Source organism: Chelonoidis abingdonii, chromosome 3 (genome assembly GCF_003597395.2).
Source record: "Chelonoidis abingdonii isolate Lonesome George chromosome 3, CheloAbing_2.0, whole genome shotgun sequence".
NCBI classification, from domain to species: domain Eukaryota; kingdom Metazoa; phylum Chordata; order Testudines; family Testudinidae; genus Chelonoidis; species Chelonoidis abingdonii.
Window position 1 is genome coordinate 95,384,356 of NC_133771.1, and position 21,675 is coordinate 95,406,030.

The 21,675-nt window shown below is 47.1% G+C and overlaps 1 protein-coding gene across 1 annotated transcript in view; it reads right to left on the minus strand.

Annotated features, from left to right (window-relative positions):
• Positions 1-10,022, minus strand: part of MAN1A1 (mannosidase alpha class 1A member 1) — a 210,266-nt gene extending 200,244 nt beyond the window's left edge. The window contains exon 1 of the mRNA XM_075063907.1: positions 9,441-10,022. Coding sequence (XP_074920008.1) covers positions 9,441-10,022 — 582 coding nt within the window. The remainder of the gene's footprint in view (positions 1-9,440) is intronic.
• Positions 10,023-21,675: the final 11,653 nt, after the last annotated feature.

Here is a 21,675-nt window from a genome sequence, read left to right on the forward strand (position 1 = left end):
CAGTTTATATCAGGGGTTGGCAACCTTTCAGAAGTGGTGTGCCGAGTCTTCATTTATTCACTCTAATTTAAGGTTTTGCGTGCCAGTAATACATTTTAACGTGCCAGTAATATCTTTTTAGAAGGTCTCTTTCTGTAAGTCTATAATATATAACTACTGTACATAAAACAATAGTTTAAATAAGGTTTTTAAAATGTTTAAGAAGCTTCATATAAATTCAATTAAAATGCAGAGCCACCGGACCAGTGGCCAGGACCCAGGCAGTGAGAGTGCCACTGAAAATCAGCTCGCATGCCGCCTTCGGTACGCGTGCCATAGGTTGCCTACCCCTGGTTTATATCCACATGGGCTTACCAATTTGAAGATTCCAAGGAAGTTGTGGTCTTCGAAGAAGTATAGTGTTACTTTTATTTGCAGTGAAGAAGTTTGGTAGACAAAGCCATTTCATTGTCTTACAAACAGCAGCCCTTTCTTCACTCCCTCAGTCTTGGAGAGCACAAAGGCTTCAGTAACTGGTGGTGTCTTCCACCTTTCCTTCCTCCTCTGAAGAGGAGTTCGGGGATAATACTTAGGAATGCAGCATCTCACATCTGCCACTGAAGGTAAAACAGGACCTTCCAAGAGGATTTGCACATCTAAACGGAACTCCGCCCTAATAAAGGAATGTAGCAATTCAGGTCTCAATTTTTCTCACTTCAGAGTGGAGTTTCAAAATAAGCAGGCTTCACTATTACACTTAACACATTTAAAGGGACTATTCAAGGTGGACTACTTATGCTAATCAATCTGTTCCACCTCCTATTTAGCTGTCACACTCCAAGTACATTTCCCAATCTGGAAGAACAGTTCTCTGTCAGTTCAAAAGCGGTCTCTCTCACCAACAGAAGTTGGTCCAATAGAAGATATTTCCCCTCACCCATCTTGTCACTGATCCTTGACACTTTTAGGTTCATAAGTACTGTGCAAATTTATGTTAGCCTCCTTGTGCATATCCATTAGGATAGTCTTTAAACATATGATCATGCATCATATCCCCACCCCCACATACCCTAGCTCATTTAATGCACATAATGGATGTTCAGGGAATGAGTCAGGGTTGATCAGTGAATAAGGCTGCTCTCTGTAGGAAATCTGCTTGACTGGCGGTAGAAACAGATGTGGTAGTGAAGGAGGCAGAGCACTGCACGAAAAGCAAGCATGGTCTACTAGCTTGGGCAGCTGAATGTCACCCTGGAGAATTTGATTCTATCTACATGTGTTATATAGTGAAACTCAAGGAGCTCAATTTATTTAGCTTAACAAACAGAAGGTTAAGGGGTGACTTAATTACAGTCTTTAAGTATCTACACAGGGAACAAATATTTAAATACCTTTATTTGCTAGACTGAGGAGTCCATTATTAATTATTTGATGGGCTTTTCAATCTACCAGAGAAAGGTCTAACACGATCCAATGTACAAAGTTGAACCTAGGCAAATTAAGACTAGAAAAATCATGCATTTTTAACTGTGAGTAATTAACCACTGGAACAATTTACCAATGATTGTATGTATTGTCCATCACTGAATTTTTAAATCAAGATTGAATGTTTTTTCTAAAAGATATGCTCTAGGAATTATTTTGCACGAGTTCTATGGCCTGTGTTCTACAGGAGGTCAGACTAGATGATCACACAGTTGTCCATTCTGGCCTCAGAATTGAGGACATCTGCTGCGACACTTGCGGATTCAACCCACACCAGTACAGTTGTGTCATTGCCTGCCTTGCAATTCTAAGGTAGGGTCTACACTAGCCTGTTATTTCGGAATCAGCTGAGTTAATTTGGGGAAAAAAAAAAGATTCCATCCACAGGACCAAACCAGCTTTTTCAATTTAAAGGGCTCTTTAAATTGATTATCGCAATCCTGGGTTAAAAGGTATTGTGGACGCAAATCAATGTTATTGGCCTCAGAGCTATCCCAGAATGCTCCCTTCTGACCGCTCTGGACAACACTCAACTCCGATGCACTAGCCAGGTGGGCAGGAAATACCCCAGGAACTTTTCAATTTCTTTCCTGTTTGGTCACCATCAGCACAGGCGACCATGCAGAGTCCACCATCACAAGAGATCACACAGTCCCAGATTCGCAGATGAGCTCCAACATGCTCCGAACAGGAGGTACTGGATCTCATCGCATGTTGGGGAGACAAGTCTGTTATGGCAGAACTACATTCCAATAAAAGGAATGCAAATACGTACACTAAAGTCTTCAGGGCCATAACGGAAAGAGGCTATTCCAGGGACACACAGCAGCGTCATACAAAAATCAAGGAGCTCAGGCAAGCATACCAAAAAGCCACGGAGGCAAACAGGCGCTCTGGGTCACAACCCCATACATCCCGCTTCTACTGTGAGCGCCATGCAATTATGTGGGGGGGTGACGCCACCACTACTCCACCACTATCCATAGACACCTGCAAGGGGGAAGTTGCATGGAGGAGTAAGTCATCGAGGATGAAGGAGGAGGAGGAGGAGGAGGAGTGCACAGGTGGAAAGTGGGGAATCCATTTTCCCCCTAGCAAGGAACTATGCTTAACGCTGGAGCCAATAGCCTCCCCCAACTCCCAATGCGGGCTCCCAGACCATGACCATGGAAAAGGTACTTCTGGTGAGAGCCTGATCAGAGCCACGTGGTGAAGGGCCGGGGAGGAAACTCGGCCACACTGGGCTGTTTGCATATAGTTTAAAGGGCTCATCCCTGCTTAGAGCCTCATCGGAGCCATGCAGTGGGGGGGGGGGGGGGGGGATGGTGTTGGGAGGTGTGTGAAGTGATCATCCCAGAAAGCCCACAGGCCCTCCTTTATGACAAACCCACCAGGCATTGCTTGCTATGGGAAAGGGGGCCCAGCACTTTGAAAACATTGAAATGAATGAAGAAGCAGAATCACACATGCCCCTAGGCTGCTTGCAAGCTGAATTCTGTTGCCCAGCTATGTATGATGGCTTACTCACACCAAAGTGTCACCTTTGTTCTCTGAAATCTATCTTTTAAAATACTACCCTCCCTTTTTCTCTTCTCGCAGGTACAAATGTTTCAACGTGGCCTTTATCTACTCTGCCCCAGAGGCTGGTCCAGATTAGAAGGTGGAAAAAACAAACTCAGAAAGACATGTTCGATGAGCTCAAGCAGTCCTCCCGCACTGATAGGGCCCAGCTGAATGTGTGGAGGAGAACAATTGCGGAGTCCCATAAAGCATTACATGAACAAGAACAGAGGAGGGACGGGCGTAATGAGAGCAGGCAGGACGCTATGGTCAAGCTCATCGGGGAGCAAACTGACATGCTCCGCTGTATGGTGGATCTAATGTGGGAAAGGCAGCAAGACCATAGACTGCCGCTGGAGCCCTTGTATAACCGCCCTCTCTCCTCCCCAAGTTCCGTAGCCTCCTCACACAGATGCCCAAGAACACGAGGGGGGAGGCTACAGGGACCCACACACTCAACTCCAGAGGATCACCCAAGCAGCAGAAAGCTGGCATATATGAACTTTTGATTTGGTTTCTTGAATTGTCCTTCCCTCCTCCTCCACCACCTTAACCCAACCCTCCCCACCCCCCCATCCCCAGTCTGCCTTCTGATTTCTCTCAATGTGTTGTGCAACAAATTAAAAAAACAGTTTTTAAACAATTTTGACTTTATTTCCTTTCATATATATAGGGGGCGGGTAACTTCAAGAGAAACAACTGTCACACTGTACCCTGGCCAGTCATGGAACTGGCTTTCAAAGTTTCTCTGATGCGCAGCGCACCCTGCTGTGCTCTTCCAATCGCTCTGTTGTCTGGCTGTGTGAAATTGTCTACCAGGCGAGTTGCCTTAACCTCCCACCCCACCATAAACATCTTCCCCCTTCCTCTTACAGAGATTGGGGAGCACACAACAAGCAGCAATTACAATTGGAATATTGGTTGTGCTGAGATCTAACCGAGCCAGTAAACTGTGCCAGTGCGCTTTCAGACATCCAGAAGCACATGCTACCACCATTCTGCACTTGCTCAACCTATCGTTGAATTTCTAATTATTACTGTCCAGGGTGCCTGTGTAGAGCTTCATGAGTCATGGCATTAAGGGCTGGGCTGGGTCCCCGAGGAGAACTATGGGGATGCTGAAATGCCTAACAGTAATTTTCTGGGCTGGGAAGTAAGTCCCTTCCTGCAGCTGTTCAAACAGACCAGAGTTCCTGAAGATGCGAGCGTCATGCACCTTCTCCAGCCATCCCACATTGATGTCGGTGAAACGTCCCTTGCGGTCCACCAGTGCTTGCAGCACCATGGAAAGTACCCCTTGCAGTTTATGTACTGGCCACCTTGGTGTGCCAGGGCCAAGATAGGGACATGCATTCCGTCTATCACCCTGCTGCAGTTAGGGAACCCCAGTGCATTAAAGCCATCCACAATGGTCTGCACATTTCCCAAAGTCACTACCCTTGATAGCAGCTGGACAACGATTGTGTTGGTTACTTGCAACACTGCAGCCCCCACAGTAGATTTGCACACTCCAAATTGATTCCCAACTGACACGGGTGGTAGCTAGCTTGCAACGCATGACTCCACGGTGCTATGGCCGCTCACTTCTCAACTGTGAGAGCTGCTCTCATTTTGGTGTTTTGCACTTCAGAGCAGCGGACGGCAAGTCATTAAGTTCCATGGAAGTGGCCCTATGCATACAAAAGTTTCTCAGCCACTGGGAATCATCCCAGACCTGCAACACTATGTGGTCCCACCAGTCTGTGCTTGTTTCCCAGGCCCAGAATCCGTGTTCCACAGCATGAACCAGGCCCAATACCATCATGATCTCCCAATCGCCACATGCTGTGCTTCTAGGAATGTCTGTGTCCATGTCATCAGTATAGTAATAGCATTGTCATCGCTTCCTCACCCAGTTTTGCAGGCACTGCACATAGTGCTGGATGCTGCATGAGGTATTTATAATGGTCAAAACTGCACCAGAGAGCTGACCAGGCTCCATGTTTTCTGTGCTATGGCACCTGCACAGGTAATCCTGGAAAAAGGGTGTGAAACGAGCTGATCGGTCCAAGGTGGCCGATAAAAGGCGATAAATGGCTGTCTCCTGTAGCTGTCACCAAGTCGGGAAGCTCGTTAGAGCTGCAAGAGCAGGAAAGTAGAGTTTGCGGTGGAAGCTGTGCTGCTCTGTTCACAATGGCCGAAAAACAGCAGGCAACTGTTGCCTTCTGTAGCTTCCACGGGACCCCAGGACAGACAACGTGGAAAAAGCAGCGGAAGCTGTGCGGCTCTGTTAATGGTAGCCAAAAAAGGGTGGGAAACGGTTAGATGAAAGAGTAGACAGAAAGACAACAGGACATGTGAGGTGGATTCATAGTACCAGGAGACAGGCAGTGCACTGTGCTGTACTGTCTGCTGATAGTATGGCATCTGCCATAGCTTTCACCAAGGGAGGAGTGAGTGACGGCACACAGCCGCAAGAATGTTTTTGCCCCATCATGCACTGGGAGCTTATTCCTAATTCCAATGGGCAGCAGAGACTGCGGGAACTGTGGGATAGCTACCACAGTGCACCGCTCCGACATTCGAAGCTAGATTCAGTACTGTGGATGCACTCTGCTGAATTCTCACGCTTTAGCGGGGACACACAACACCAAATGTCTAAAATCGCTTCCGAAAATTCGAATAAAATAAGTTTGAATTAATTTTGTACTGCAGACGTACCCTAAGTGAATTAAATGCTATGCACGGTAGCCCACAGCCCTGACACCAAAGCCAGCCTTACAAGCATGTTCATCACATGCTCCCTTCTACTGCTTAGGTACTTTTTGCAAAGTGACACATACACACCCCTCCTCCTATTCCTGAATTTCCCCGAAACCAGCTGCCAATATAACCATCTGTGAGGTTCCCAGAACTTATTGCATCACTGCCTCAGCGAGAGTTTTGCTATTACTAGCTGTGCGACAACTCCCCGGCACACTAGCTTGTTTATCTTGCCAGCAAACACTTCAGGACCATGCCAGTCCTAACCTTGCCTGGCAAGTTACAAGAAGTGAACCCCAAGTTACCCAACTGAGTTCTCACTGAAGCATCCATTGCTCTCCTGGAACACACACACAAGTTTGCTGCTCCATTAAAGAGACAGTAACCACTGCTAATTACTTTAATTGGGGTGAACACTCTTATTTGTATCATCGCACTGAGTTGTTTTTTTTTTGGTTTTTTTACACTAAAGTAAGTTTATTAAACAAAATAGCATAGGATTAAGTGATATCAAATACACCTCTACCCCGATATAACGTGACCAGATTAACAAAAATTCGGATATAACATGGTAAAGCAGTGCTCAGGGGGTGGGGCTGTGTGCTCTGGTGGATCAAAGCAAGTTAAATATAACGCGGTTTCACCTATAACATGGTAAGATTTTTTAACTCCCAAGGGCAGCGTTATATCAGAGTAGAGGTGTAACCCTTTTTATTTTAATTGCTTATACAAGCCAACAAAAGCAAAAACACAGTTCCAAGACAAAAAAGAAAAATTACCCATCTTTTTCTAAGCAAGTTTCTCACCTAATCTGTTCCCAAAGACTTCAGCACCATTGGCTAAAGGACCCAACATTTGGTGATTTTAAAAGCTCCAGCTCCTTGAATCCCCCAAGTGATGGACAATTACGGGGTTCTCTCCCCTTTCTTTTTATAGTTCAGTCTCAGGTGGCCACTCTCTGTTCCCAATTTTCCAGGTGCCCAATTTGAGATAATTGGGTTCTGAGTTGCAGGAGTACAGCTGCAGTTGTGAGTGCTCAGAAGTCAATGGGAGCTGTGCTTTGAATATATGAAGTGCCATATAATGCTGAGTACTCTGAAAAAATATCATGTTCCAGGCATCTCATATTTGGCACCCAAAATCAGTGGACACTTGAAGATTTGGCCTTAATCTATAACTCAGTTCTCTACCAGTGAAACAGAAACAAGATCACCTCACTAGGGTGCTGGGAAAATAAAGCTGACAATTTGTGAAGCCCTCAGATGCTATCATGAACATCACATAAAAATGCCCATGAGGAAATTAATACTGTACTAAGTGCAAGGTTTATATGGTGTGTAGTAAAATACGTATGGGAGCACACACTGAATGAAGAGAAGAAGAACAAAGAATAGCTCTTGCCATTCATTCAGTGAGTACTGTCCATTCTATGCACTGAATGAAGCCGAGAAACAAATATTATGGGATCTCATAGTTAAAGATAGTCATAATGGAAATGTACATTGGCGGCACAGATTAAGGTTGCAAGGGCAACCTTTATTCTGCAGTTCTTAACTTTCAAAAGTACTTGCTTTTGCAATTTTAACGTCATTTTGTGTGTAATTTTAAGTATAAACTGAAAACAAATTGTCTTATGCAGTCATACTGATCCATATCTGAATCAACATCAGTGTTGAACTGGAGCTGGTAGAAAAGAACAACAACATTTGTAAGGGTGAATATTTTTCATTTTGTTTGGAATGTCCGAGAATAATTTGTTTCAGTGAAAAATTAAATATTTTTTATTACTCCATCAAGAAAAACTTTCGCTTCTCACTTTTCTCCTTTCCTCCAGGGGAAAGGGGGGAGTTCCCCTATAAAGAGGTTTAGTCTGAGGTGTTCAAGCTTTTAAAGTTTTCTGAACAATCAGATCAGTCTGAGTAAATAAAAATTTTAAGGAGTTTGCAAGGTGTGTATTATTGGTCATACATTTCACTATTACATGCTATAAAACAACAGCTTTTTCTAATTCTGTAGATTAGAACTTCACATTAATACAGTTTGGCTAAGATTCCAACACATGAATTTGAAAATCAAAGTATTGCAATGAATGTGAAATGCAGCAGAAGAGATAGAGGAGTTCTGTCTTCTGTTCCATCTCCCACCACTAACAGGGGTCTTTTACATTTGATGCAGGAATTAATATGGGACACACCCTCCCCCAATACTAGTGCAGTGAGAGAAGTAAACAACTATCAGCTATGTTAATGAGAAGTAAAGCAGAAATGGCAAGTGAAAGAGAACTGGGTGCATTACCGTGTCCTGTGGGTCCAATGAAGGAAGTAGGCAGAGCCTAATTCATATCTCCCCTCTACCTGACAAACTTAATTTTCTCTAAATGCTTTTACAGCCGTGTCTTGCTATGATCAGTAAATATGGTTCATTCGAGTTCCTATCTATTAAGTCAAGACATGTATGCTTTAGCGAAGTATACAGTAGTAAGAGCAGGACCAGCACAGAGAAGGTTAATAATATCTGAAAATCAGGAAGTAAAAACTGACAAAAATATGCTTAGAGTTAGTTTGTAGCAGCAGGCTGAAAGCTGCTTATCTCTAACATCACACAAGGTAGAAAGCCATACCTGAATAGCTTCCTTAAGTATGGAGGCAAAAAGAATAAGGGATGAGGGTAAGAAAAAGATCAAAGGGCAGGAGAAGATATCTGCATAGAGACAGGAAATTAACCAGAAAAGAAATGAAGCGGGACTTCCACAGAGAGGAGAAACTGACATAACGATCTACCTGCACAATAAGGAATTGCCTATGTACCCAAAGGACTAGATCAATGACCGTCATAATGAGGTCTTCACACTATATGGGAAACATTGTTAAACTAAGTCAGTAAAATGCTTTTAAAGACATGCTGCTGAACACAGAATAAATGCTGGGTTTCATTCTTTCCCAAAGTTTTGCTCAGAAGTCTACACTTGCTCATGATTGTACACTCATAAACGGGACACAGAGACAGTTGCTCTGAGATGCAAAGTAGCACCTGTACTGAGTTACGAATATACGCTTATACCTCCTAGCATAGCACTGAGTAGCGGCGATGCTTTCACAGATGAGGCTCCGAAACACCACAGGAGCCTTCTGCCACTCCACCCTCCCACCGTACGGCTCTCTGCGCTTCAAAGTTTGAACACTGCACTTCACAGCTCGGAGTTCACGCGCCCCGGGCTTCCCCAGGGGAGCGGAGTGTTTGGCAGGAAGAGCGTCGTGAAGAGCTTCTCGTCTCGGTAGGTTTTTTGCGAGAAGGTGTTGTCCGGTCCCCCCCCCCCCCATGTGCATGCGTTCGCTGACACATGGGCGGCCACGCTGCATTTTGAACTCCACCGGTGTAAACCTTGCACAAAACCCAGTTAAACGCCAACAGATGCCACGCACTACCGTATCTCCCTGAGGAGGCCGATCAGCCAGTTCCTGGCTTTCAGCAGGAGCCAGCGTAACCCTCAGCTCATTTCCGCAAGTTGCAAATAAGCGACCCGGGGAAAGCTTGCCAGTGACAAGGCGCTGCCGAGGAGCAACGAGCGGGGTAAACAAGGAAGTAGCGAGTGAGCCAGGAGGCAGCCCGGGGACCCGGGAGCGCCCGGCCGATCGCGGACACACACACCCCCCTCCACCGCCGGGGACACCCACCTCTTTAATCTTGGCCCGTTTCTGCCGGACATTAGGGTCGGCCGGCTCCTGCCCCACGGCACCGACGGGCTTGCGAAAGAGCAGGCTGGGGAGCCCGGCGGCCCCCGCCTCCTTCCTGCCGCGCCTGTCCTGGAGAAGTTTCTCCTTGTCCTGCCGGATGTCCCGGCGGATCTCCTCGGGCAGCTTCTGCAGCGTCTCCTTGGCCTCGCGCAGAGCCCGCTCGTGGTCCTCGCGGATCTTGGCCAAGTTCTCCGCGGCCGCCTCCCCGGCGCTGCCACTGCTCCCGGCGGCGGGGCCGGCTTCGGGCGCCGGGGCGCGTTGCTCCCCCCGGGGCGGCGGCTGCTGCAGGGCGGTGGAGGAGTGGAAGAAGACGCCGCTGAGCAGCTTGGACGAGTCGGGTAGGAAGAAGATGGCCCCGAAGCAGAGGGTGATGAAGGCGCTGAACACCAGCAGCAGCACGAACTTCTCCGTCAGCCGGAACGCGCTGGGGCCCGACGCTTTCCTGCCGCCGCCCGGGCCGCCGCCCAGCGGGCCGGGCCCCGCGGGGCTGCCGAACAGCGGCAACAGGCTCACGGCGGGCATGGCTCAGCGCCGGGCGCCCCCGTGCAAAGTTCCCCCCTCGGCAGCAGCGGCGGCAGGAACTTTTCCGCTCCGCTCTCTCCGGCGGGGGCGGGGCGGGCTGCGCGGCGCTGCTGCCTGTCAGCTGCTGCCCATGATACTGCTGCTGCCGCCGCTGGCCCCAGGTCCCGCTGGAGATAGAGCGCCGCGGCAGATCACGCGCACGCCGCCTGCCTGAGCCTGCGAACAACTGCGAGGCAGCGCCGGACTCCGCCCGCCAGAGCCAGGGGGAGCGGCGCCGCCGGGCCAATCAGCGCGTGGGCGGGGGAGTGGGCGGAGCAGGCAGGGAGAGGGGCGGGGCATATGAGTGAGTGACACACACACACGCACGGACCGCGGCTGGGGAGGAACACGAAGTGCATGGACTCTGATTCACACAAACAGCTCCGGGCTCCTGTGGCAGCGGTAAAGCAGGCAGCAGCCACGACATTAATGAGACTAATACCATACAGTAAAGGCACCACTGTTTCTTTAATCGCATCTGTGTAATCTGTTTTTAATTTGCCCCCCCCCCCTTTTTTTTTTTGCTGCCGCTGCTGCTTTTGTTTTTTGCTCTGTTGGTGAGGTTTGCTTGGGTGGGCGGTACGCGTGTGTTCTTTATCGTTTGACGTCTGGAAAAAGGAAGATCGCCAAGGTTAAAACGATGTTAGCATAGAGACCCCCTATTGATTAGTGCAAATTAATTAGTCATCTGAGGGGTTGGCAGCCATCCGGCTGCTTGACTTTTTAATTGTTAAATACTTTAGTAATGATCTTTGATAAGAAATTAGAGGGTTTTGCAAGTCTTTCCAGCCTGGAGGCATCTGGTTACAACTGTTTAGTAATATACATGGATGGAGCATTAATTATCTCAAGGCAGAGGTCGCAGATTCATAAATACACAGAGAGAAACACAAATGTGTGCTTTGCAATACAAAGAACAAAAACTTTGTCTTTTCAATAACATCATTAGGAGTCAAAAGTAAGCAGGGCCTTCTGGCCTTATACTGGTTTAGTACCACTTTTCATGCACCTTCTGTTCCAAAAACTAGAGCTGTGCTTTCACCATTACATTTTCAGTTTATACATTTTTTAAGTATCAGAGATGACTCCCCATCCTACCCATCTCAAGAGCTCCCCTACAAATGAAACAATTTCTGCCACACAGAGTACCTGCACATGGTAGACTACAATGCAGCTTTCCCTTTCAGGAGTTTGAAGTACTACCTCTTCTTGGCTGTCTTGTGCCTGACATTCTGAGCTCATTCCACACTTGAGGGTTGCTTTCTTCCTCTATAGTAGTTCAGTTTTCTTAGTCTGGGTCTTCCTAACAGGGCACCGCCCAAGGGTTGTCTCACAGAGCTCACTCAGATCCTTTTGTAACAGTAAGCAGGGGCGGCTCCAGGCCCCAGCACGCCAAGCGCGTGCTTGGGATGGCATGCCACAGGGGGCACTCTGCCAGTCACCGGGAGGGCTGCATCGAAGCCGCGGGACCAGCGGACCCTCCACAGGCACGCCTGCGGGAGGTCCACCGGAGCCGCAGGACCGGCGAGCGGCAGAGCGCCCCCCACGGCATGACACCATGCTTCGGGCAGCGAAATGTCTAGAGCCACCCCTGACAGTAAGTTCTGTTGTTCCTTGTTTTCTCCTTTATCTTCAACTGGGCTGACTCATTTTATGGCTTGAGCCAGGATCCTAATTAAGGAGCATATTTCCTCTAGTTCCTGCAACAATACTGTTTTCCAGGTTGCTGTAGTGCAAAGGTCGGCAACCTATGGCACACATGCCGAAGGCAGCACGTGAGTTGATTTTCAGTAGCACTCTGCTGCTGGCCTGGGATTCCGTCTGCCAGCTGGGGTCCTGGCCGCCAGCCCTACTCAGCCAGCTGCTGGCCTGGATGGATGGAACCCCAGGCCAGCTGCAGGCTGAGCAGGACCGATGGTGGGGACCCCGAGTAGCAGGGGCTGGTGGACAGAACCCCAGGCTTCAGGCCCCACTCAGCCCGCTGCTGGTCTGAGGTTCCATCCACCGGCCCCTGTAAATGTAAAATGTATTACTGGCACACAAAACCTTAAGTTACAGTGAATAAATGAAGACTTAGCACACCACTTCTGAAAGGTTCCCGACCCCGGCTGTGGTGCATTGAGTTATGCCACAGTTTCTGCCTTGCACTTGTGGGCCACAGCAACCTTATTTTCTAACTCTCTGCACTCCTTTAGCGATTGGATTTGTTCTGTAGCTCTAGAGACTACCGCCATCCAGCAGCATGTACGTATGCCACAGCCTCTGTATGGCCATCAGTACTAGCTCCTTCACTGGGTGGTGAAGCAGTCTCCTGGCAATATCCTCCAGGATGCTTCCGGGACCATGTTCTAGGACATTGCCCCAGTACCATGTGGGGATGTGAGCCCCTTGGTAAACAGTTACTAACTTTTCCATCTCAGCATCCATGTTTGTGCTCTCTTCATGCAGCTCTGCCCTCTCCTTGAGCATCATTTTTAGTTCTTTTCCTCCATTTGCTCCAAGAAGTGGCTGTTGGCTCAGAAGAATTCCTGCAGCTGGACATTGAGACCATCCTGTTGCCACACGATTGTCTCCTTCTTACTCTGCTGCTACTGCTCAAGGCTGAGCACTGTGTTCTGGTCCCTTAGCAGATCCAGCTCCTAGATCTTTGATATCTGAATCTGGTCCTGGAGAGCTTGCAGAGCTATGCTGCATTCTTTCTGCTGGCTCTGCAGCTGGTCCCACGGCCCTGAGTAACTCTGCATAGCAGCCTGTAGATCTTGTTGCAGTTTCTGGTTGCAGAGCAGCAGAGATTTCAGCACCTTGTCCTTTCTCTGCTGAATTGCCTTGATTCCAGTCCTGCTGTCATTGTAAAGAGCTTCTGTGATAGATGAAGGGGAGGAGGGGCAGCTCCCTTTTATGGACACCCAGCCAGGCAGTTAGCTATAAAATCGCTGTTAGCAGCTGTTCTCTACTTGATTTACCTGTAAAGGGTTAAAAAGTCCATAGGAAAAGGAAGGGGGTGGGCACCTAAGCAAAGGAGCCAATGGGAGGGTTAGAACTTTTTAAAATTGGGAAAAACTTCCCCTTGTCTGTCTGTTGTGGTTCTCCGGAGAGAGGGGACAGACCAGAGACAGGGCTGGAACTATGCTGTAAAAAGCTTTGGGCCAGGTATGGAAATCATCAGATCATACCTAGAAACTACTCATTTAAAACCGCAGATATGTAAGTAGATCAGGAAATATCTAGGAAGATGTGATTAGGTTTAACTCTTTTATTTCTTTATGGTTTGTGGACTTCTCTGTGCTAACCCCAGGTGCTTTGTTTCTTTGTTTTGCTTGTAACCCTTAAACTGGACTCAAGAAGCTAGCTTGATGTTTAATCCCTGTAATTGTTTTTTTTAAAACCTAGCAAAAAGCCTAAATTCCAGATATATTTTCTTTCTTTTTGTTTTAATAAAAATTTTACCTTTTTTTTTTTTTTTTTAAGAACAGGATTGGATTTTTGTGTCCCTAAGACGTTTGTGCATGTTGTTTAATTAGCTGGTGACAACAGCTGATTACCTTTGTTTTCTTTCTCAGCTTTTCCCCAGAGGGGTGGTGAAATTGCTTGAGGGAATTCCCAAGTGTGCCTTCCTGGGTTCTAAAAGGGGTTTTTGCACTTGGATGGTGGCAGCATCTACCCATCCAAGGTCAGAGAAAAGCTGTAACCTTCAGAGTTTAATATAAGCCTGGAGTGGCCAGTATTAATTTTTAGAATCCTTGCCAGCCCCCACCTTCTGCACTCAATGTGCCAGAGTGGGGAATCAGCCTTGACAGCTTCCTTCTCTGTCTGTAGCTGCAGGCTTGGCGCTCACAGCTGCCCCTTTCCACAGCTGTCAGTTGGGTGGTAGACTCACAGCTGTCAGATCCCCATCTCCTGGCACTGACAGCTCCTGCTGTCAGTAGTGGGGCGGGGGTTAGGGGGTAGGAGAGGGGCTAGGTCTCCAGCTGTCATCCCCATTCGGGGCTGACAGCCAACAGCCGATGTAAGTAATGCAGGAAGGCCACTTACTTTGGTGGAAGCAGCATTGTAGTGTAGACACTGACAAAATTAGGTTAATGTAAGCTGCCTTATGTTGACCTAACTCTGTAGTGTAGACCAAGCTTCTGTTATAGCTCCTTTAGCAGCCGCTTCTATTCTTTCTCCATCTCCCATTTTATCTGCACTTCTGACAGCAGCTGCCGGGACTGGCCTCTAGGACTTGCTGTTGGCCAGGATCTCCCATAGTTGCTCCTGGGGCTTGGCTGCTCATTTCTGCTACAGGTGCAGCTGCCACTTCAAATCCTTCAGCAGGGTGCTGAGTTCTGCTTCAGTACACACACTGTCCATCCACAGTGTCTTACAACTCCTGTCTCAGCTGTTTCCTGGTATCCGTTAACCACATTAATCATGTCTGACTGCCCTTTCCAAAGTGCCTCTGTCAGGAGTTGAAGGGCTTGTTCAGGTTCTTTCTATTTCAGCTCCTGGAACTTGTTCTGTTGACTGGTGGTATTGTATTAATTAAGATAGAATAAAGGGCCCAAAGAGTTAAAGGTGTTAACATGACCCCGAAATCATCCCACATTAAATAGCTTTAAACAATGTTCAGGGTTCAGTATAAAGAAATCACAGCCTGTTTAATACCATGGCAAACACACCATTAAAAATGGTTTTAAAAAGATGAAAAACAGTTAAAGCATTTGGAATATAAAGTATTTCATATGGCTTTCATTTAAACAATATTCCTTGTTCCATTTTCCTTAAGATTCCTTTAGAAGGAAAACTCACCTTGTCTGTCAGTCTCTTGGATGATATCAAAGATGGTAATAACTGCACTTTTGGGGAGAAGAAATTATTTGAAATGGGCTGGAACTTTTGTTGTTGCTATTGTTATTAAAGTCCAGTCCTGTTTCCTAGAAGGCAAAACAAAACAAACATACACAAAAGGGGCGAGAGAAAAACAAAAACAGAAAATTCAGCTTCTGGCTCTGGTACTGATGCTCACTTGCAACCACTCCTTGAGAAACACAGGCACAGCTCATGATCTGATTAGCCACTCCAAGTCTTGTCAAACGTACCAGCACTGGGCTGTTTAGGGCATTGCTTTTAGCTGCCTTTTTGGTCACAGGCTTACAGCAGTGTTGCAAAATATAGTCTTAGCTGGCGAAGCCAGAATTTTGTTAGTCAGAAGGAAAAAGGAAAGATAAGAAAAGAGAAAGTAGGAAAGAAAAAAGGACACATGGGAAGGGTGGGGGGAATGGGATGACAAAGTCTCATGTCACGGGTGGTGTCCAGATCTGGAAGGGATGGAGATGTCATGATATCCCCAGAGTGATATCCTATCTGTCTCAGACTCAAAGTGTGCCTCATGAGGGAACAGTGTGTGGTTAGTGATCCATTTTTGGGGCCATTTGACAAAAGTGTTTCCGAGATACAGTCCCCTTCTCCCGCTGAAAAAACAGTTTTTCTAAAGGTGTATGCTTTTTACTAACAATAATACATAAACCTTTAATTTAATATTATGGACCTCAAAGATACTTAAATGTAATTCAGTAAGGTCTCCCAAGCATATCGCAGGAAATTGCCCTATTTGTCACGCTACTGAAGATAATTTAGACCCCAAAAGACCCTAACCTATTCCTGCAGCAGCACAAGTCACCCACACTTAAATTTCCTTTACAAGGCTGCACACTTGAACAAAGCTAACTGAGCCCAGGCTTTGAACTCTAAGCCCTTGCAAGGTCATGTAACTCACTAGTATTTAGTCATTCTTCTTAACCCAATTGCCCTTTGTTTTTCATTATTTGCATGTGGTCTGTGCTGCTGTAGCATTTTAAACATAGATAAACTCTTGGGCCTGCAGCCTTCCTCTTGTGTTTCCCTTTCTAGACCTGTCTGCCTCTGATATCTGAATCCACTTCCATTTCTCTTCTCCACCTTTAACACTTTATAATTTTCTTACTAATATATTACAAGAAATAACCTAACCCAATCCTGAAGAGCTCTTATAACATCTGGAGAAGGAGCCAGCAGATCCTCTTACTTTGCTGTATTCTTGTAGGGCTGCCACCTGGCCCATATTTGAAAGTTGTCTCCAAGAAATACTCTTGGGCCTGAATCCACAAAGGGGCTTAGGTGCCTGGAAAATCACTGGAACAACAGTAGGATCCAAAAAGACTGAGTTAGACACCTAGCTTCTCTCTATGGGTATATCTACACTACAAAATTACTCCGATTTTACAGAATTCGATTTTTGGCAACAGATTGTATAAAGTCGAATGCTTGCATCCACACTAAGCACATTAATTTGGCGGTGGGTGTCCACAGTGCTGAGACTAGCATCGACCTCTGGAGTGTTGCACTGTGGGTAGTTATCCCATAGTTCCCGCAGTCTCCCCTGCCCATTGGAGTTCTGGGTTGAGATCCCAATGCTTGATAGGGTAAAAAACATTGTTGTGGGTGGTTCTGGGTACATGTTGTCAGGCCCCCTCTCTCCCTCCCTCCCTACATGAAAGCAATGGCAGACAATCGTTTCGTGCCTTTTTTCCTGGGTTACCTGAGCAGACACCATACCACAGCAAGCATGAAACCCGCTCAGCTGACTGTCACCATATGTCTCCTGGGTGCTGGCAGACATGGGACTGCATTGCTACACAGCAGCAGCTCATTGCCTTTTAGCAGCAGACGGTCCATTACGATTGGTAGCCATAGTCATTGTACTCCTGGGTGCTCTTTCAGTTGACCTCAGTGAGGTCAGTCAGGAGCGCCTAGGCAGACATGGGAGTGAGTTAGCCAGGTCATTCCCATCTTCTTCCGAGCACCCAGGCGATGACGATGGCTAGCAGTCGTACTGCACCATCTGTTGCCAGCCTAAGATGTAAAAGATAGATGGAGTAGATCAAAACAAGAAATAGACCAGATTTGTTTTGTATTCATTTGCTCCCCCCTCCCTCTGTGAAATCAATGGCCTACTAAACCCAGGGTTTTGAGTTCAATCCTTGAGGGTGCTATTCTGTGTGACAGTTGTTTGTGTTTCTCCTTGATGCAAAGCCAGCCCCTGTGTTGATTTTAATTCCCTGTAAGTCATGTTAACAGTTGCCCCTCCTCAGAGCAATGGCAGACAATCATTTTGCGCCTTTTTTCAGTGCAGACGCCATACCACAGCAAGCAAGTAGCCCGCTCATCTCAACGCAGCAGTCATGAACATTGTAAACACCTTGCGCATTATTGTGCAGTTTATGCAGAACCAGAACCTGAAAAACCAGGCGGGGAGGAGGCGACAGCAGTGCAGTGATGAGAGTGATGAGACCATGGACACAGAATTCTCTCAAACCGTGGGCCTCGGCGCTTTAGAGATCATGGTGTTAATGAGGCAGGTTCATGCTATGGAACTCCGATCCTGGGCCCAGGAAACAAGCACAGACTGGTGGGACCGCATAGTGTTGCAGGTGTGGGACGATTCCCAGTGGCTGTGAAACTTTCGCATGCATAAGGGCACTTTCATGGAACTTTGTGACTTGCTTTCCCCTGCCCTGAAACTACAGAATACCAAGATGAAAGCAGTCCTCACAGTTGAAAAGGGAATGGCGAAAGCCCTCTGGAAGCTTGCAACGCCAACTACCGGTCAGTCGGGAATCAATTTAGTGTGGGCAAATCTACTGTGGGGGCTGCTGTGATGCAAGTAGCCAAAGCAATCACTGAGCTGCTGTTACCAAATGTAGTGACTCTGGGGAAATGTGCAGGCTATAGTGGATGGTTTTTCTGCAATGGGATTCCCTAACTGTGGTGGGGTGATAGATGGAACCCATATCCCTATCTTGGCACCAGACCACAAGAGCAGCCAGTACATAAACCGCAAGGGGTACTTTTCAATGGTATTGTAAGCACTGGTGGATCACAAGTGACATTTCGCCAACATCAACGTGGCATGGCCGGGAAGGTTTCATAATGCTCACGTCTTCAGGAATACTACTCTGTTTAAATGGCTGCAGCAAGGGATTTATTTCCCAGACCAGAAAATAACAGTTGGGGATATTGAAATGCCTGTAGTTATCTTGGGTGACCCAGCCTACCCCTTGATGCCATGGGTCATGAAGCCATACACAGGCAGCCTGGACAGTAGTCAGGAGCTGTTCAACTATAGACTGAGCAAGTGCAGAATGGTGCTAGAATGTGCATTTGAACGTTTAAAGGGTCGCTGGTGCACTTTACTGACTCGCTCAGACCTCAGCCAAACCAATATTCCTATTGTTATTGCTGCTTGCTGTGTACTCCACAATCTCTGTGAGACTAAGGGTGAGACGTTTATGGCGGGATGGGAGGTTGAGGCAAATCACCTGGCTGCTGATTACATGCAGCCAGACACCAGGGCAATTAGAAGAGCACACCAGGAAGCACTGCACATCAGAGAAGCTTTGAAAACCAGTTTCATGACTGGCCAGGCTACTGTGTGAACAGTTCTGTTTGTTTCTCCCTGATGAAAAGCTGCCCCCTTGGTTGACTCATTCCCTGTAAGCCACCCACCCTCCCCCCTTTGATCACAGCTTGCTTGCAGAGGAAATAAAATCACTATCATTTAAAAACCATGTATTCTTTATTAACTGATTATAAAAATAGGGAGATAACTGACAAGGTAGCCCGTGTGGGGTGTGGGAGGAGAGGAGGGAAGAAAAAGGCCACTTCAAAACTTGAATGCCAGCCCTCTGTTGCTTTGGCTGTCCCCTCCTACCCCGCGTTCTTGGGCATCTGGATGAGGAGGCTATGGAACTTGGGGAAGGCAGTTAAACAGGGGTTGCAGCAGTACTCTGTGATCCTGCTGCCATTCCTGAAGCTCCACGAGACGTTGGAGCATGTCCGTTTGATCCCGCAGTAGCCCCAGCATTGTATTCTGCCTCCTCTGATCTTCCTGCTGCCACCTCTCATCTCTATAGTCCCTCCTGTCCTCACGTTCATCCCTCTTGTCCTCACGTTCATTGGCTGCTTTCCTGTACTGTGATACTGTGTCCTTCCACTCATTCAGATGAGCTCTTTCATTGCGGGTCGATGCATGATCTCAGAGAACGTTTCATCGCACGTGCGTTTTTTTCGCTGCCTTATCTGAGATAGCCTTCAGGACGGAGGAGAGAGGTTTGAAAAATTGGCAGCTGCGGGAGGGAAAAAAGGGAGAGAAGTATTTTAAAAGATGCATTTTACAGAACAATGGGTATACTCTTTCACAGTGAACAACATTATTCACATTACATAGCACGTGTGATTTTGGTACAAGGTTGCATTTTGCATCTTTTATATTGAGTGCTTGTGGCTTCGGTATTAGAGATCACAGAAGCAGGGCCGGGCAACAGAATTCAGCTTGCAGGCGGCCATGGTAAGCCATAGGATTTCGGCTTCTGCAACCTTCATAAAAGCAGTCCCCTCCTTTCCCATACAAACAAGCAAAGCCCATTGAGTGCTGCGTTTTTTGTGTTAACGTGCAGCAGCAGAAACCAAAGTAACCCGCCCCTGCCCCCAGCCAATTCTCTGAGATGATCGCTTTACCCCTCCCCCACTGCAGGCTGGTTCTCCCCAGAAACCTTCTGCAAAGGCTTTTAGAGTACCTGCAGGAGAGCTTCCTGGAGATGTCCCTGGAGGATTTCCACTCCATCCCCAGACACGTTAACAGACTTTTCCAGTAGCTGTACTGGCCGCGAATGCATCACAAGTCCTCAGGGCAAATTAATCATTAAAAACTGCATGCTTTTAAACAATGTATTATATATACAAAGGTACACTCACCAGAGGTCCCTCCTATGGCTTCATGGTCCGGGATACTGCCTTGGGAGGGTTAGAAGGGTATTTCAGTTAGAGTGAGAAAAATATCCTGGCTCTTGGGGAGAACGGTGTGCTGTGTACTCTTCTCAAGGTTGTCATCCTCCTCCTCCTCATCTTCCCTGTCCACAAAATCCATGGCCTTGGAATCCACGGTCAGGGGGGGTAGTGGTGGCGCTCCCCCCGTAGAATTGCGTGCAACTCAGCGTAGAAGCGGCATGTCTACGGCTCTGCCCCGGAGCATCCGTTTGGTTCTTTGGTTTTCTGGTACGCTTGTCTGAGCTCCTTAACTTTCACGCGGCACTGTATTGAGTCCCTGTTGTGGCCTCTCTCCATCATGCCCTTGGAGATTTTTTCAAATGTTTTGGCATTTTGTCTTTTGGAACGTAGTTCTGATAGCATGGAATCCTCTCCCCATACAGTGATCAGATCCAGTACCTCCCGTACAGTCCATGCTGGATCTCTTTTTCAGTTCTCGGACTGCATGGTTACCTGTGCTGATGAGCTTGACTGGCCAAATAAGAAATGAGATTCAAAAGTTCGCGGGGCTTTTCCTGTACACCTGGCCAGTGCATCTGAGTTGAGAGTGCTGTCCAGAGCTGTCACAATGGTGCACTGTGGGATAGCTCCCGGAGGCCAATACTGTCGAATTGTGTCCACACTAACCCTAATTCGAACCGGCGATATTGATTTCAGCGCTAATCCCCTCGTTGGGGTGGAGTACAGAAATCAATTTTAAGAGCCCTTTATGTCAAAGTAAATGGCTTCGTTGTGTGGACGGTTGCAGGGTTAATTTGATTTAACGCTGCTAAATTTGACACAAACTCATAGTGTAGACCAGTCCTATGATGCATTGGGAGAGATAGGTGCCTAACAATAGGATCCACAAAAGGCAGCAGGCTAGGCAGGAGATAGGCCTCTGGATGCTTAGAGGGAGGCAGCACTACTCAGGCCCAGAGTCAGAAACATAGGTGTCCTAAGGAACTTTTACAGTGTGAATTTAGGTGCTGAGTGAGTTTAGGTGCCTACAAGGTCAGGCAGCAGTTGAGTGGGTGTTTTGTGGATTGTAATGATGCCTAAGTCTCTTTGTGGATTTGGGCCTTTGCCTTTGTGTACCTTCTGAAATACTTATGACCCACTTTGGAAGGTGTCTGGCACTTTAAGGGAGAGCAAGGCCCAGCCTGACCTGTGACTAGTCAGCTACCTCCCAGCTGAGACTGATCAGATGATTATAAAAGCCAGTGAGTGGCTCATTTGGGGTTCCTACTTACAGGAAGTAGACTGGTTTCTGTGGTAGGTGCTGCAGAAGGAGGATTTCTATTAGATGATGACCGGTAGGAGGATTGGGTGTGGTGTTCAGTAACGACTTCAGGCCAAATGTGCTTGAAAGAGATTATCAGTGATGCAGTTCCCAATTGTCCCTGGGGTAGGCTTCTGTAGCATGTCTCCCTCAGATGTACAGTCCAAAAAGCTACCCCTCTTGGAAAAGGTATAGTTCCCTAAACTACATCTTCTTTTTCCAGCTAAAACTTTAATAATAACCTGGGTGGATAACACATGACTAATTGATACTTTTTAATTTAAATCTTTTTAAAAGAAATATATATTAAAGCCAAAACTTAGTATTGTATAGTAAAATCATTACGATTAACTACATTTAAAAAAGTTGAGCAGTACATGTTTGTTTAAGTTTTAAAGAAAGTCAAATGACAAAGCTGGTGGAAGTCATGGGCTAAGCAACTGGAACCATAGTTTGTTCAAGTGCTAAGCCAGCTTTTGACAGCCCTAGCCTTTATTGTAGGTGCAGAGA